This window comes from Pituophis catenifer, unplaced genomic scaffold, assembly GCF_029215685.1.
Source record: "Pituophis catenifer annectens isolate HBS135680 unplaced genomic scaffold, rPitCat1.0.hap2 SCAF_7, whole genome shotgun sequence".
NCBI lineage: Eukaryota > Metazoa > Chordata > Lepidosauria > Squamata > Colubridae > Pituophis > Pituophis catenifer.
In genome coordinates, this window is record NW_027256887.1 from 86,784,792 (window position 1) to 86,799,347 (window position 14,556).

At 40.9% G+C, this 14,556-nt stretch overlaps 1 protein-coding gene across 1 annotated transcript; it reads right to left on the bottom strand.

Annotated features, from left to right (window-relative positions):
* Positions 1-3,461: 3,461 nt before the first annotated feature.
* On the bottom strand, positions 3,462-13,083 carry LOC139319580 (TRPM8 channel-associated factor homolog). Its single transcript, XM_070947483.1, has 7 exons — positions 12,467-13,083; positions 10,331-11,346; positions 9,796-9,890; positions 7,084-7,297; positions 5,323-5,566; positions 4,357-4,690; positions 3,462-3,713 (listed from the first exon to the last, which is right to left on the bottom strand). The coding sequence occupies exons 1-7, from the start codon at positions 13,081-13,083 to the stop codon at positions 3,462-3,464; spliced, it is 2,772 nt and encodes a 923-aa protein (XP_070803584.1).
* Between the last annotated feature and the right edge of the window lie 1,473 nt (positions 13,084-14,556).

Below are 14,556 nucleotides of genomic sequence, written 5' to 3' on the forward strand. Positions count from 1 at the left end.
TTGATGGACATCCACATGGAAACGGCTAACAAGAATGAGGCATTTTAGGCTCAGTGAAATCTTGCATAAGTTTTTGCATTTTGCACAGAGAGAGAGAGAGAGATGAGTGGTTCTTATTGGCTATAAACTGGATGAGAGCACCCAAATTTATCCAATCCCAGAGAAACTCCCTGTCACCTTAGGATAAAATAGAGGGTAGGAATCAGTGGTGAAATCCTCTACGGATTGCCACCGCTTCGCTGCTGGGAACAGCTGTGCAGTGCGATTTAGATTCACTAGAAAGCAGGATTTCCAGTAGCATTTCCGGTAGTATTTCACCACTGGTAGGAGTTCAGTTTACTTTGGATGGATTTATCACCTCAAGAGAGGGACAAGTGAATCGCAGTGGGCCTTGTCTTGCTTTACGTTTGAACCTTCTCAATTTAGAGGTCCTCGAAGCGAGGCGAAATTCACTTGTTCCTCTCTTGAGTTATCCCACACTGAATTGTCCTGCGGCGAGTTGGCCATGGAGAGTTGGCTGTGGCAAGTCAGCTGTGGTGATGCCAGGACAAGTGGGCCGGGGCGAGTCAGCCGCAATGCGTTATCCCAATGTGTTGGTCATCACCTTTAAAGCGCTCCATGGCATAGGGCCTAGCTATCTTCGAGACCGCCTGCTGCTACCGACAATCTCCCATCGACCCGTGCGCTCCCACAGAGAGGGCCTCCTCGGGGTGCCATCAGCCAAACAATGTAGGCTGGTGAACCCCAGGGGGAGGGCCTTCTCTGTGGGGGCACCTACCCTCTGGAATCAGTTGCCCCCAGAGATAAGGAGAATCCAAGACCTCGGTGCCTTCCGCCGTGCCCTTAAAACCCATTTTTTCCAGCAAGCCGGGCTGGTTTAAGAAGAAATTTTTGAATGTTTTTAATTGGTTTGTGATTTTTAATTTTTGAGCCAAATTTATATATATTTTAATTGTTTTTTAATATTTGTATTTCATGTTCTTAATTCTGGCTGTACACCGCCCTGAGTCCTCAGGGAGAAGGGCAGTATATAAATTGGAAATAAATAAATAAATAAATAAATCCTATTCCGAATGTGAGAGGATGCTCCAGAGGCTAGATGTCAGGTTCCGGAATGGCTCTTTGAAATAAGACTCCAGGTAACTTGGTTCCTAGTTGTAGGGATCTTTATCAGGCCCTCCGGCACGTTCCAACAATCACCAACTTTCCAAGTGAGATATTGTCAGCGCTTTCGCGCAATGCTCCCCACCACCGTTTTAAAGGCTCCCGTGCTCTACTTGTGACTCCACCCATTGGCCCCATCCCCATCTTGCATTTCTTGTACAGTTAACCCACATTTGAACAAGCAAGCCAACCTACACCAAACCTAGCCTGCTTTAACTCCGCTTTTCCTCTCGGCTCATCAGACCAGCCGAGGCTCGGCTTGGCTTGTCTCTGCTCAGGCAAGGCCCCAAACTTCAGCTGCTTCTGGGGCCTGCCTCTCAGCTATGCAGCGGCAGTGCAGGCTTTGGTGGCGATCATAGCGGCAGCTGACGCCTAGACTGGGCGACCGGACATACTTCTGAGTGTCGCCAGGTCAGCTCCTCAGTCCTGCCTGAATGACAGCCCCAAGCCACGAGGCGAGATCTCCTGGGATCTCCTGGTGGTCTCCTATGCATGTTCTTCTTACCACAGACCTGCTTTGTTTCTGACCTCAGACAAGTTCCTTCAGCAGTGCCATCTGCTGAGGCATTTTGGAACAATTACACATTTTATAAAATGGTATTTCCAAATTTTCTAAAAGCACACAGAAAGATGAAAGCATTTAAAATTTTATTCTTTACACAGTCATCGAGTGACAATATAAACTGGGGTTGGAGATATAAAATAACATGATAGAATCCAGAATCCACTCAATTCAGGAAAGATCAAGTAAATCAGAAGGAACAAGCCACAAGCCACTGAGAAAGATCAAGCAGATACATTTCTTAAAATAAAATACAGTGATTTAAAGATGCAAAGAGCTTAATAGTAATGTGTGCCATTATCAAAACCAACACCAATTTGGGAACTAAACATAATATAATATTAAAGATTATAATAAAAACATGAGTTTCTCTTTACTTTTAGCTTCATATAGCTAGCAAATACCCTGTTTCCCCAAAAATAAGACATCCCCTGATAATAAGCCCAATCGGGCTTTTAAGCACATGCGCTAAAATAAGACATACACACCCCTGGAAAATAAGCCTTCCCTGAAAATAAGCCCTCCCCAAAAAATATTTAAATGCATGCGCTACTGGTCCTCGCCATTTCCTCTGGTTAGGGTTAGAGAGACAGAGCTGGAAATCAGGTAAGACGGCAAGAGGAGCCTCGTCTTGCTCCATGCGCCCCAAAAGAATAAGACCTCCCCAGAAATAAGGCCAAGTTCAAAACAATATAAGACAGGGTCTTATTTTCGGTAAAACACGGTAGCTCATACGTCCATTTCCTTATATAGAATTAATGATTAAAATAAGGTTAGGTTATGGTTTTTTTCAGGGGTGAAATGCTCCCGGTTCGGACCGGATCGCCCGATCCGGTAGCGATGGCAGCGGGTGATTCGGAGAAGCAGTAGGAAAAATCCCTCCCCCCCCACCCATGCCCAGCTGAGCTGCGCGATCATCAGAGGCTATTTTTTTAACTTTTAAAAGCATTTTTTCTACAACCTCTTTAGAGGTTGTTTAAAAAATGCTTTTAAAAGGCTCTGACAATTCCAGCTGAGTTGCCTGATCGTCAGAGGCTTTTTTTTTCCTTTTAAAAGCAAAAAAATAATAATACTTTTAATAGTAAAAAAAAAAAAAAAAAGTTGGCCATGTCACATTACCCCCCACCAAACCATGCCCACAGAACTGGTAGTAACAAATTTTACATTTCACCACTGGTTTTTTTTTCCCCACTTTAAAAAAAAAACACCACTTTTTTCACTTTCATTTCCACTTAAAAATTCTAAAGATTACAAGAATAAAGATTCCCCTCCCGATTTAAGGCCTAGGGTGTCTGACAATATAAAAGATGCTTTTTAAAAAAAGGTAGCAACCAAATAGTGGAGCTGAAATCCTCAATGTGTAACAGCTAAATAGAAAAATTCATTCATATTATCAGACTCAGTTTTGAGTATAACATCCCCCCCAATAGAGCCTTGATAGTACAGTGGTCTAAGCACCCTGTTATTAACACAGCTGCCTGCAATTACTTGCTGGTTCGAATCTCTCCAAGGCTCAAGGTTGACTTAGCCTTCCATCCTTTCTAAGATAGGTGAAATGAGGACCCAGTTTGTGGGGGCAATAAGCTGACTTTGTATAAATATACAAAAGGATGAAGGCTATTGCTTAGCGCATTGTAAGCCGCCCTGAGTCTCCGGAGAAGGGCGGCATATAAATCAAATTAAAAAAAAAAAATTCCAGTGTTCTCTGATGACGATGATCTTGGATTCTGGTCCTTCAAGAGTGCCGATACTCTATCATGGGATCCTCAGCCCAAGCGGGGTAGAATAAGGCCAGCTTCTCAGAGACAGTGTCCTCAATGGGCCACCCCCAGGTTTTGAAGAAAGGAGCCAGGTTTCTGTTGACTTCCTGAGAGAAGATTTCTGCCCACAGGTTCATCTTGTATCGATTGTCATTTGGGATGTTGCTCATGGTTTGGTATTTCGCTAAAATGTGAATGTAGGAATCCCAACCAAAGGCTTCCTGCAGCTGAAGAAAAATAAGGCAATTGCATAGATCAGTGACAATCTATTACATTATTTTACACTGAATGACCTTATGTTGTCTGGATCAAAGGCCACCAGTATAAAAACAGAGAAGTCACAAACCTATTTTTTACACTTTTAATCAATTGCAGGAATTGACTTCAACTGATAGCATTTTCTTCCCCTTTTTGAGAAAGATTTCCCCCCCAACCCTACAATCCTACATCGAGGTACTCTTTGACTTACCACCACAATTATGCCCCAGATTCCTGTTGCTAAGTGAAATATTTCTTAAGTGAATTTTGTCCCATTTTTTGACTTTGCTTGCCACAAGTAAATCACAGTTGTTAAGTCAGTGACATGGTTGTTAAGTGAATCTGGCTTCCCCCATTGACTTTGCTTCTCAGAAGGTCACAAAAGAGGATCACATGATCCCAGGACACTGCAGTCATCATAAATATGAATCAGTTGCCAAGCATCCGAATCTTCATCAACGGACCATGGGGATGCTACAACTGTCATAAGTGTGTAAAACAGTTAAAAGTCACTTTTTTCAATGCCATTGTAACTTTGGTCACTAATTGAACTGTTGTAAGTCGAGGAGTATGTGGATTACGCCAGTGGCCTCCCATGAACAGCTTTCTTACCTGCAAATAGGGTTCAAGTGCAGTGAACTTTTCAAAGTCGTCCAGTTTAGCTCCATTTCTAATGTAGTTCTCAATCCTCTCCTTTCTTGCATGCAGTTGAAGCTCTGAGTGGGCTATTTCTCGGGAGATGCTCAGCACAGTCTCATTGACGTAAACGGACCAGAGGTTGCAGGTGGCTTCCGTGGTATGGGGTGGGAAATTCCATCCACTTTTCTGCTGGTTATGACCCAGTTCGTGGATTGGGCCCCAGGTTCCTTTGGCGTAGAAATCTTGCACATCTATGATCTCAGGTAGGGCACGTACTTTGCTCATGACTGGATAGCCAGCATGCATCCTACCTAAGGAAAGAGTTGGGATAGATACAGTTACATAGATCCTTCATCACAGAGGGGGGAAAAATAATAAGCTTGGGTGGGCAAACTTTAGCCAAGAACTAACTGATTTGACCTTTGGTCTACTTTCAAGTATCGGCTGCAAATAATCCCTTCAAATTTCTGATAATGGTTATCTATCTGTTCCCTGCAGTCTCCGTATAAACTGAATTTTTCAACAAAATGGAAATGAAAGCCCATGGTACACTTGTGAGTTTGCTGCAGTGTGTTGGGAAACGATGTGAATTGCAACATTAGTACAATAATTATATTATAGCCATAGCACTTAGACTGATGTACCGCTTTACAGTGCTTTACAGCCCTCCCTAAGCGATTTAGAGAGTTAGCATATTGCCCTGAACAATCTGGGTCCTTATTTTACTGACCTTGGAAGGATGGAAGGCTGAGTCAACCTTGAGCTTTGTGAGATTTGAACTGCCAAATTTCAGGCAGCCGGCAGTCAGCAGAAATGGCCTGCAGTACAGCACTCTAACCACTGTGCCACCGTAACACATTTTGACCAGTAAATTAAGAAAGCAGACCAATAATATTTTAGGGTTTTCCTCTAAAATGTGTGATGTGAACTAGTTTATACTTGCCTGCTGCTATCTGAACATCTGCCACAATCCTCTCTGGTCTGGGAAAAATAGAAGGGATGGCTGCTAACTGGGTGATGGCCCTCATCATCTGATCCCAGGTCTGGAGTAGGAAAGCGATCCCATCGTGACTACATACAGCGTCTGATGGCAGTGTGAGGATGATATTTTCGGTTTCTAGTTCCGCCCAGGGAGCAGGATAGTGGCGGATAGTATCTTGCCAATCCTGGATGTTGGTTTCACCTAAAGAAACATTTAAGACAGAACACCTGGGTATAATATTTTCTTAAACCAAAAATAGGTGGAAGGAAGAAAAATGTTTTCTTAATCACAATCATAGATGTGTCCAATGATACATTCCATGAAAAGGCAAAGAAGTACAGAAATTTCTTTAAGAAATCTCTGCTGCATCTATAGTCTTGGGAAATGTTTTTTTTTTTTAATTAATTGTTGGAATATATTTCTCTGCAATACAGTAGTATTCATCCAGTAGATGGCAATGTTTACAAGTTTGATTCTATGCTATATATACTCTCTGCTCTTTTGTTCTAAGTAGAATTTCCAGTTTTTTCTGCTACAGTGTAAAACAGTTGAGCAGTAAAGCACATGGTGACTGTACTCATTGCTCTGTGGTGCTATATATAAACAGGATTTCTAACATTTTTACCATAGAAAGATCAATTGTTTACAATTGTGAGGAATCACCCATTTTTAAAATGAAATTTCCAAGATACCCTGATTAATTTATTTCACTATTTCTAATTTTTCATTGCAGAGCAATGATTGCATAAAGAAATAAAATAATAATTATGCCTTCAAAGGCCTTGAATACAATATTCTGTAGTCTCCTGGTTTAAATATGAACTTTTCAGGATGATATTGACAAAAGTGATGCTTTGGCTACCCTTTCACAACATCTGCAGGCTGTGGGGAGATCTGGGTGGGGGATAATAGGCTTCAGCTGAGCCCTGGTAAGACAGAGTGCCTGGGGGTTTAAGGTGCCTCAAGCTCCTATTGTTTATTATCTTTAGTTCTGTATAGGGTATCACTACCCCAGACAGACCAGCATGCAACCTGGGAGTCTCAGGAATTCTGAGAGTTGAAGTCCACAGGTTGTAAAAGAGCCACATTTGCCCCCCCACCCCCGTCCTAGACTCACGATTCCTGCTCAAAGAGCATGTGGCAGTTGCAGCTATGAGGGCCTTTGTGCAACTTTGTGTTGTGTGCCAGTTACACCCCTATCTGGATCATGAGGCTCTGTGCGCACTGCACAGTCACTCACACCCTGGTCATCTCTCTCAGATGGATTACTGCAACGGACTCTACATGGGACTATTTTTCAGGAGCATTCTGCTGGTGTGCATAGTTCTGGGGCCTTTAGAGTGGTACATAAAACACCACTGTTCAGCACATAAAACACCACAGGTCCAGTTCAAGGTGGTGGTTATTACATTTAAAGACCTATGTAGGAATATATCCTATAACCATCTTTTTATTGTTTGCAAGCCACCCAAAGTCATCTTGCAGATAAGAGGGGCAGCATATAAATTAATTAAATAAATAATAAGCAAAATAAATATTTAAATGGAAGACATACAATGGTGCAGTTTATTTCTTGTAAATATTAATCCATAACATTTCTCTGAATTCCTCCAGAAAGTTTGCTAGCTTCAATGCCTTTTGGAGCCAAATCAGTTCGGAACCAACCAGCAAAGCAGAAAAGTTTTCAACTTCATAAATTGAGGAAGGAGTTGTATTACCATGCTTGAAATAAGGAGCCTGGGTGGCCCCTTTGATGGTGACAGAGAAGTAGCCCAACGAAGAGTTCTCTGGTACAATGATGTACAGGAGGCCTCCCCACAAACTGGAGACTTCCATCCTTTCCCTCTCCACTGGAAACCGCCTTGTCACCACTGGAGGACGCTTCCATTCCTTGTGATTAACTAAACTATCAGTGTGGCACCCAATCTGCACCTGTGGAAAACAACCTCCATTGAAATGAACAAGTCACAATGAAGAGAAATGGCTTAATGGTGACTTTGAATGAGGTGGTGTGTGCTTCGAGCATCTAAAAAAGGAAGGCTAACTCTGATTTTGATTAGAAGTGTTATTCATTTGATTAGAAGTGTTATTTTATAGCTACACCTGGAACTCATATTTTTAGGATAATTCGCTATATATATATGTGTGTGTGTGTGTCGGAGTGGGTTATACTTACCTTTACTACTGGTTCACAACGGGATTGTGTGCGCGTGTGAGCGAAGCGAGCGCACATGCCTTGCTTCTGCACATTTGCAGAAGCTTCTGCACATGCGCAGATCGCCGATGGTGACATCTGGGGTGGTGGGCGGGGCCTCCCGCTGGTTTTACTACCAGTTCTTGCGAACCGGTCCGAACCAGGGGCAACCCACCACTGGGGTGTGTGTGTATGTGTGTGTGTCTGTGTGTCTGTGTGTCTGTGTCTGTGTGTGTGTCTGTCTGTCTGTCTGCCTGTGTGTCTGTGTGTCTGTGTACGTGTGTGTGTATACACACACAGACACACACACTAATATAACTGTATATTATAATCATATTAAAACTATTTTTAATATAAAATATAAATTATATCTAAACTATACAAATATATATATATATATATATATATATATATATATATATATATATATATATATATATATATGTATATATATATATATATATTTCTAATAAATAATAGTCTCCTTTTTCTTGTACATTGTGCCCGCTTCAATATTCGAGCACCTCCAGGTACATTTTTGAAATGAAAAAACATTGGGAAAGAGTTTAAATGCTTTTAGGATGAAGGGCAGAATTTATTTATTTGAGACCTGTAGAAGGACAACATACCTGAGCAGGTGAGAAACACCTGTGTTCCTTGTTGGCCCTCCCCCATTGTCAGGGACATCCAAGCTGCCAATCAAACAGCAGTGACCAATCAAACAGAATCATTGGGCAGGAGGCAGTGGGAAGACAAGATGGCTGCCTGGGAACTCTGCAGCCAAAGGACTCATGAAGACAAGGCCAAATAAACAGAGTCAAAGCTCAGGAGCAGGGCCGGATTTAGATGAAAAGAGGCCCTAGGCTATTCCACTTATGAGGCCCTTTCACCTATAGTGAAAGTGTAATTTTAATTTTGCTAACAATTTGAATGTAGGCCCCTCTTGATCTTGAGGCCCTAGGCTGAAGCCTGGTTAGCCTATAGGAAAATCCGGCCCTGCTCAGGAGTCAAATAAAAAGGCAAATTAAAAGATAAGAGTGCCTTGATGAGGAGAGGCAACCAGGAAGGAGGCTACAACTAAGGAAACTGAGGAGAAAGGGCCGGGTTTTTTTCGTTCCCTCAGGATCTGGAATGAGGGAAACATTTTTCAAGCCATTTCCCTCAGAAGGAGCCAAGATTCAGAAGAGAAAAGTCATAAAGCCCGTCCAGAAGTAAATAAAGAGAAAAGATGAAGCCAAAGACAAGCCAGGGGCCAATTAAATAGAAGTGCCAAGCAGGAGGTGGGAAGGAAGAAAGACAAAATGGCTGCCTAAAGCTCTTCTGTCACAGGCCTCATGAGGATACAACTGAATAAACCAAGACAATGCCAGGAATCAAATAAACAGGCAAATTAAGAATTAGGCAGCTTTGATAAGAAGTGGCAATGGAAGAGCAATTGAGGAAACTGGGGAGAAAAATGTATTTTTCCTTTCCTCAGAGCTGCATGAAGGGAAAATTTACCTTCAGGTGGAACTAAGACTGGGGAGAGGTGAACAATCTTTAAGCCCTGCCAAAAAAGGGCGAAGAAAAAGCCAAAATGTGAATAAAATAGGAAGCAGAAATTAAAAAAAAATGATCAAAGACAGATCAAATTCTGGTGAAAAAGTGTAATTAGAGTGACAAATTAAGACAAGAGAAATAGAGAAGTTGGCCATTAATAAATATTTTGGACATAAAGAAAATATATAAATGAAAACATACTGAAGTTGGACTTTAAAGAATGTTGTGTAAATGTAGTGTAAGAGCCTGTAGAAAAATACTTAAAATAGAAAATCTTTTTGTTATTGAGATTAATTTCTGCTCTACTTGAAAGCACTATAATTGTTTTTGCAAGCTTTATTTTTCAAAAATAAAAATATTCTTCCTTTTTTTTCCCCTGCACTTGCCCTTTTCTCTGAGATGCAACAAAATCTCAACATTCATTTGTCATCAGGTCATCTTTATTTTATCTTCATTTATTTATTCAACTTCTATGTGGCTCTTCTCACCTGGACATGACGTTAAGTGGCTTACAATTATGTAAAAGAAACATTAAAACATCAGGCAAAATGGTAATACTCAATTAGCTTAAAATGGACAAAGATGTGGGAAAAGGAGATGCATGGGAGGAGAGGAGGTGGGGGTCTTATCTTAGTGTGTTAAGGACCTGCAGAATCTTAACTATATATCATGATGTGTAATTTAGAATGAGTATTACCTGCAATTTTGCATTGAGAGTGGAGGATGAGAATAATAAAGTGACTGTTGTTGCTGGAGGAGCATACATGCCAGTGCTTCTCCAAGCTTCATTTCCTAAAAACAAAGTAGACAATTTTTCAGAAAGTCATGTCTATATACATAAATGAAAAATAATTTGTGGAGTGTAAAATGTATGGAGTATATGGAGTGGAATAAAAATGTATATAACATGAATGTAGAAATGTGTAATATTAAAGATATAATTAAAATATATAGATCTCTATGGGGGGAGGGGGGGAAAAAGGAAAATGAGGGGAAGAAGAAGGAGTAATAGATTAAGATATAGGAGAAGAAGAATAAAGTAACAGATGGAAAACCACTATGAAACAATGCTTAAAAATGATAAGATATTTATATGTTGTGTAAATGTCAAATATGTGTTTTAATAAAATTACAATTTTTTTAAAAAAAAAGAAAAATAATGACCTGCACACACAGATCATTATCTTGAAAGAAGAAGCACTATATTCAAAATTAAGAACAACATTTCATACCTTTATTGCTTCCATTTACTTGAATGTTTTGAGGAGGTGCTGTAGGATAAGAGCTTGGGTCAAATGGCTTCAAGCTGGGTACTAAGGCTTGAAACTCTGGCAGAACATTATAGAGCACAGAAGCTATTTGAAGTAAAATGGCTTGGTCTGAATTAGCTTGGATTGGGTTATGTTCACTGACCTCAGGAATCCCTTTAATCTTAACCAACTCTAGAGCTTCTTCATGAACTGAAGAGAAAGGATGGGAGTTCATAGCTGGGATCTCAAGGAATATTGTAATGTCTTGCACCAACTTCTGGAGCCACAAGGAATATGGTGGTTGTAGAATCTCCTTATTTTGAATATGTTCCTTGAACTTCAAGAATGCTTTCCGGAAATGATAAGTGGAAGCTATTTTGCTGGGCTCTCCGGCAGGACAGCTGTTTTCAGCTACTTTCAAATAGTGTTGAATAATCCCAATTCCAAATTTATTCAGGATCTTATTTCCTGGATATTCTGCAATAGCACTGGAATCAGGATTCACAGAAGCCCAATACCAAGACTGACCCCCAATTAGGAGTCCTCCTCCTTCAGAGACAAATTCATGGATGCACTCCCTCTCTTTGGCATCGTAGGCTGTACAACAGTATATGCCTAGGTGTTTTTTAAAGTTGGTTAGCTCACAGGGAATCTTTACTTGTTTTAGCATGGAGTAAAGTTCCTGTAAGTTGTCTCCAATGCCCACCTTTCTTTCCTTTCCAGCAGAAAGCCAACTGATGGCATTGAGGAGGAAAGATTTCATTGATGATATGTTGAGTAAGCCTTCGTGAGAGGCAACTACAATGCGTCCTCGACCGTAGTATGCAGCTGCCAGGAAGGAGTGGTAGGTATCAGTTATACCAACTGGAAATGCCAAGGCTCCATGGATAAGCAAGGGAGATGGAACCATTTTATTCTGGAGGTCATCACCCTTTACATTGAATCTCTCCACTCCTTTCAGAAGAGCTTGTAAATCCCTTTGAATATCTAATCCATGTCTTAAAAAAAAACAGTAAAATTATATTTTTCATGCGTATGATAGTCTTCAGACTAGAATCCTAACATTGGAAGGGTGGCTTGACTAAATATGAGCTGTAATATCAAGTATCAGCAATGCAGAGTGGAGGAGGAGGAGGAAGAGGAGGAGGAGGAGGAGGAGGAGGAGGAGGAGGAGGAGGAGGAGGAAGAAGGAGAAGAAGAAGAAGAGGAAGAGGAAGAGGAAGAGGAAGAAGAAGAGGAAGAGGAAGAAGAAAAGATGCTAGTTTGCTGCTAAATGGATACTAGATGAGAAAAGCATTGAAGATTGAATGGACACTTACTCAGATTTTTGTGCTGAAGCTCCCCAAATTGAAGGCAATGCTTGCTGACATAATTTTATTGGAAGAATTGGATGGACGCCTCATAGATCTTCCATAAAACCAAAATAACCTGTCTGCTTAAGAAGCTACCTGTTGTTCTATTGGTCCTATCTCATTTGTAGTGTGTTTGTCATTTCTGACAGGGAAGAAATATAAATTTTCTTTTAACTCTGAATATGTTTTGTTCAGGTGGAATTTAAAGAATCTGTAGAAATAATTCCAAAATAAATGCATCACATGTTTTTGTTTTTGTTAAATAATTGAGGAATCCAATAAGGCTGGATGCATTTTCCCCAGTCCACTCAGTTCAAGCTGGGTGAATGAAACTAATTTATACAGTCATGATATATGAAACTGAACGTCTTTTCGTTCAGTTTGAGGGACATTGGACTTTATTGTAAAGTTCAATATCTTTGCTTCTAAAGCATAAATAGAAAATACAACAATTAAAACATCATTCTCAATCAATCTCCTTGTTAATGACTAAATTAGATATATGATAGTTTGTCCCTTCCCAGTCTAGAAGTACAATAATCCCATTCTTCATGGAGACTGCTATACAAGTTAGCAGCCAACATATTTGTACAAGCACATGGCATACAATCCAACATTCCCAAAAATAATTTTTGGAATGAGACAACTGCTTAATCTGGGGTAGTCTATTTTGCAAACCTTAAATAATTGGGACATGGGTCACAAAAAAATCCGCTGTTATATATAGGATTAATAACCATAGAAATAGAGATGGAGTAATACTTACTCAGTGATGAGGGGAATCCTGGGAATTTTTTCAGGCACAGAGAAAACACTATTTTCTCCCACATTGGCAGTGAAATACACTCCAGCCACACTGGTCACCAGGTTTCCAGGAAAACGAACCAGAACTGCCTCCTTCCCATGTTGATATGACCAGTGCCAGGCCTGGCCACCAATGAGCAGTCCACCACCTCTCTTTACGAACTGCACAAGGTCATCAGCCTGCACATCATTGTAGGCATCTCTGCAGAATACTCCAAGGGAGTCCCCAAGTGTTGCATCTGGTTGAACTTTAATACCACTACTGTGGAGCAACTCGGAGAGGGCATCCAGGCTTCTATGGACTCCTATGAGTTCCTTTGGGGAAGGCCTGAGCCAGGACAGAGCATTTTTAATGAACGGCAAGAACTGGGGAAACTGTAACATGGCTTCATGCGCAGTGACCACGATCCGGCCTTTCCCATATTGGGATGCAGCTATAAGAACTTGCCCCTTGGAATCTACAAGCACTGGGAATGCTCGGTCTCCTGTGAGCAAAAGCTCACAAGGGTTGAAATCTCCTGTGACATCGATGGACAGAATGCCCCATACTAAAGAATCGTAAGAATGTTGGGAATCCATTAGAAAGTTGTGCTGCTGAATCTGAAAAAGAAAGTTTACATTTCTGTCAATATATTTTATGTTGCATATAATGCTGCAAGAGGTAACAGGACATGCAAACACTCACAAAACATTCAGATACCTATGTGGTATCAAGTGGTGGGCTGTGATTTTTCTTGCAGTATTGCTGGACATTATTGTACAGCTACAGTATGTCGTTTTCTAAACTACTGGCTGTGCTCATTTTCCAACAGATTTTTTTTTTCATTCGGATGGATGTTACCTTAGAGTCCCTTGTTGAGAAGTCAAAGATGATCAATGATTGCAAAAGGCAAATGTTTCTATCTTCAAAAACACAGAAGGGCAAACGCCCAGATAACTACAAAATAGTACGACTCATTGATTGATACCAAGAAAAATTCTGGAAAAAGATTACTTATGAGGCAGTTAGAAAAGAATACAATGCTCTGCATTTTGATTTAAATATGAATGATTTAGCTTACCTTCTCAGAAGCTCTTGCAACTTAGGTATGAGTCTTTCAAGTACCTTCCTGTAAAGTGAGGCTAAGCATTCCTGGGAACATTATTTATAGACTGTTGGAATGAATATTGTGGGTGGATGACACGTTCATTTTATTAATTGGAACAAATGGAGAAGAGTGTTTCAAAATGCAAGGGAGGAGCCCGGAGTTCAGATTTCCACAGAACTGTTTTGAAATCCAAAGACAGGATTTCTGTCTTGATCCTTAGCAAACTTTCCATTACTGTTTTGATTTTACTCTAATTGATTGTGGTATTTTCCTGAGCCAGTTTCCGGGACTGAGAACAGACAATACTTTATTGTGCTGGCTTTACTCCTATCTCCACAGTCAGTCCACTTAGTGTTGATTGAGGGAGTGAGATCCAGCTCACAGCTCCTACATTGTAGGGTGCCTCAGGGTTCGATTCCCTCTCCCCTTCTATTTAACATTTACATGAAGCCGCAGGGTGAGGTGGTCTGTTGTTTTGGATGAGATATCATCAGTACGCTGATGACACCCAGCTTTATATCTCTAACCTGGGCCCCTTGAGTGATGGGGTGAATGTCCTATCCCAGTGTCTGAAGGATGTTGGGGATTGGATAGAGTGAAACAGGCTCTGACTCGATCCCAGCAAGACCGAGTATCTGTAGTTATTTGGACCCTCTGGAGATAAGATTCTTCCATCTTTAGTTCTGGATGGGGTTGCACTATCCCGGACAGATTCAGTGCACAATCTGGGGATCCTCCTAGAATCATGGCTCCCGCTCGAAGAGCAAATAGCAGCCATGGTTAGAAAGGCCTTGGCACAGCTTCATATTATATATCAGTTGTGTCCCTTTATGGACCAAAAGGCTCTACTCAGTCGCTTATGCCCTTGTAACCTTTCATTCAGACGACTGCAACACAGTCTACATGGGGCTGCCCCTGAAGAACATTCGGAAACTTCAACTGGCGCAGAATCTAGTAGTGCAAG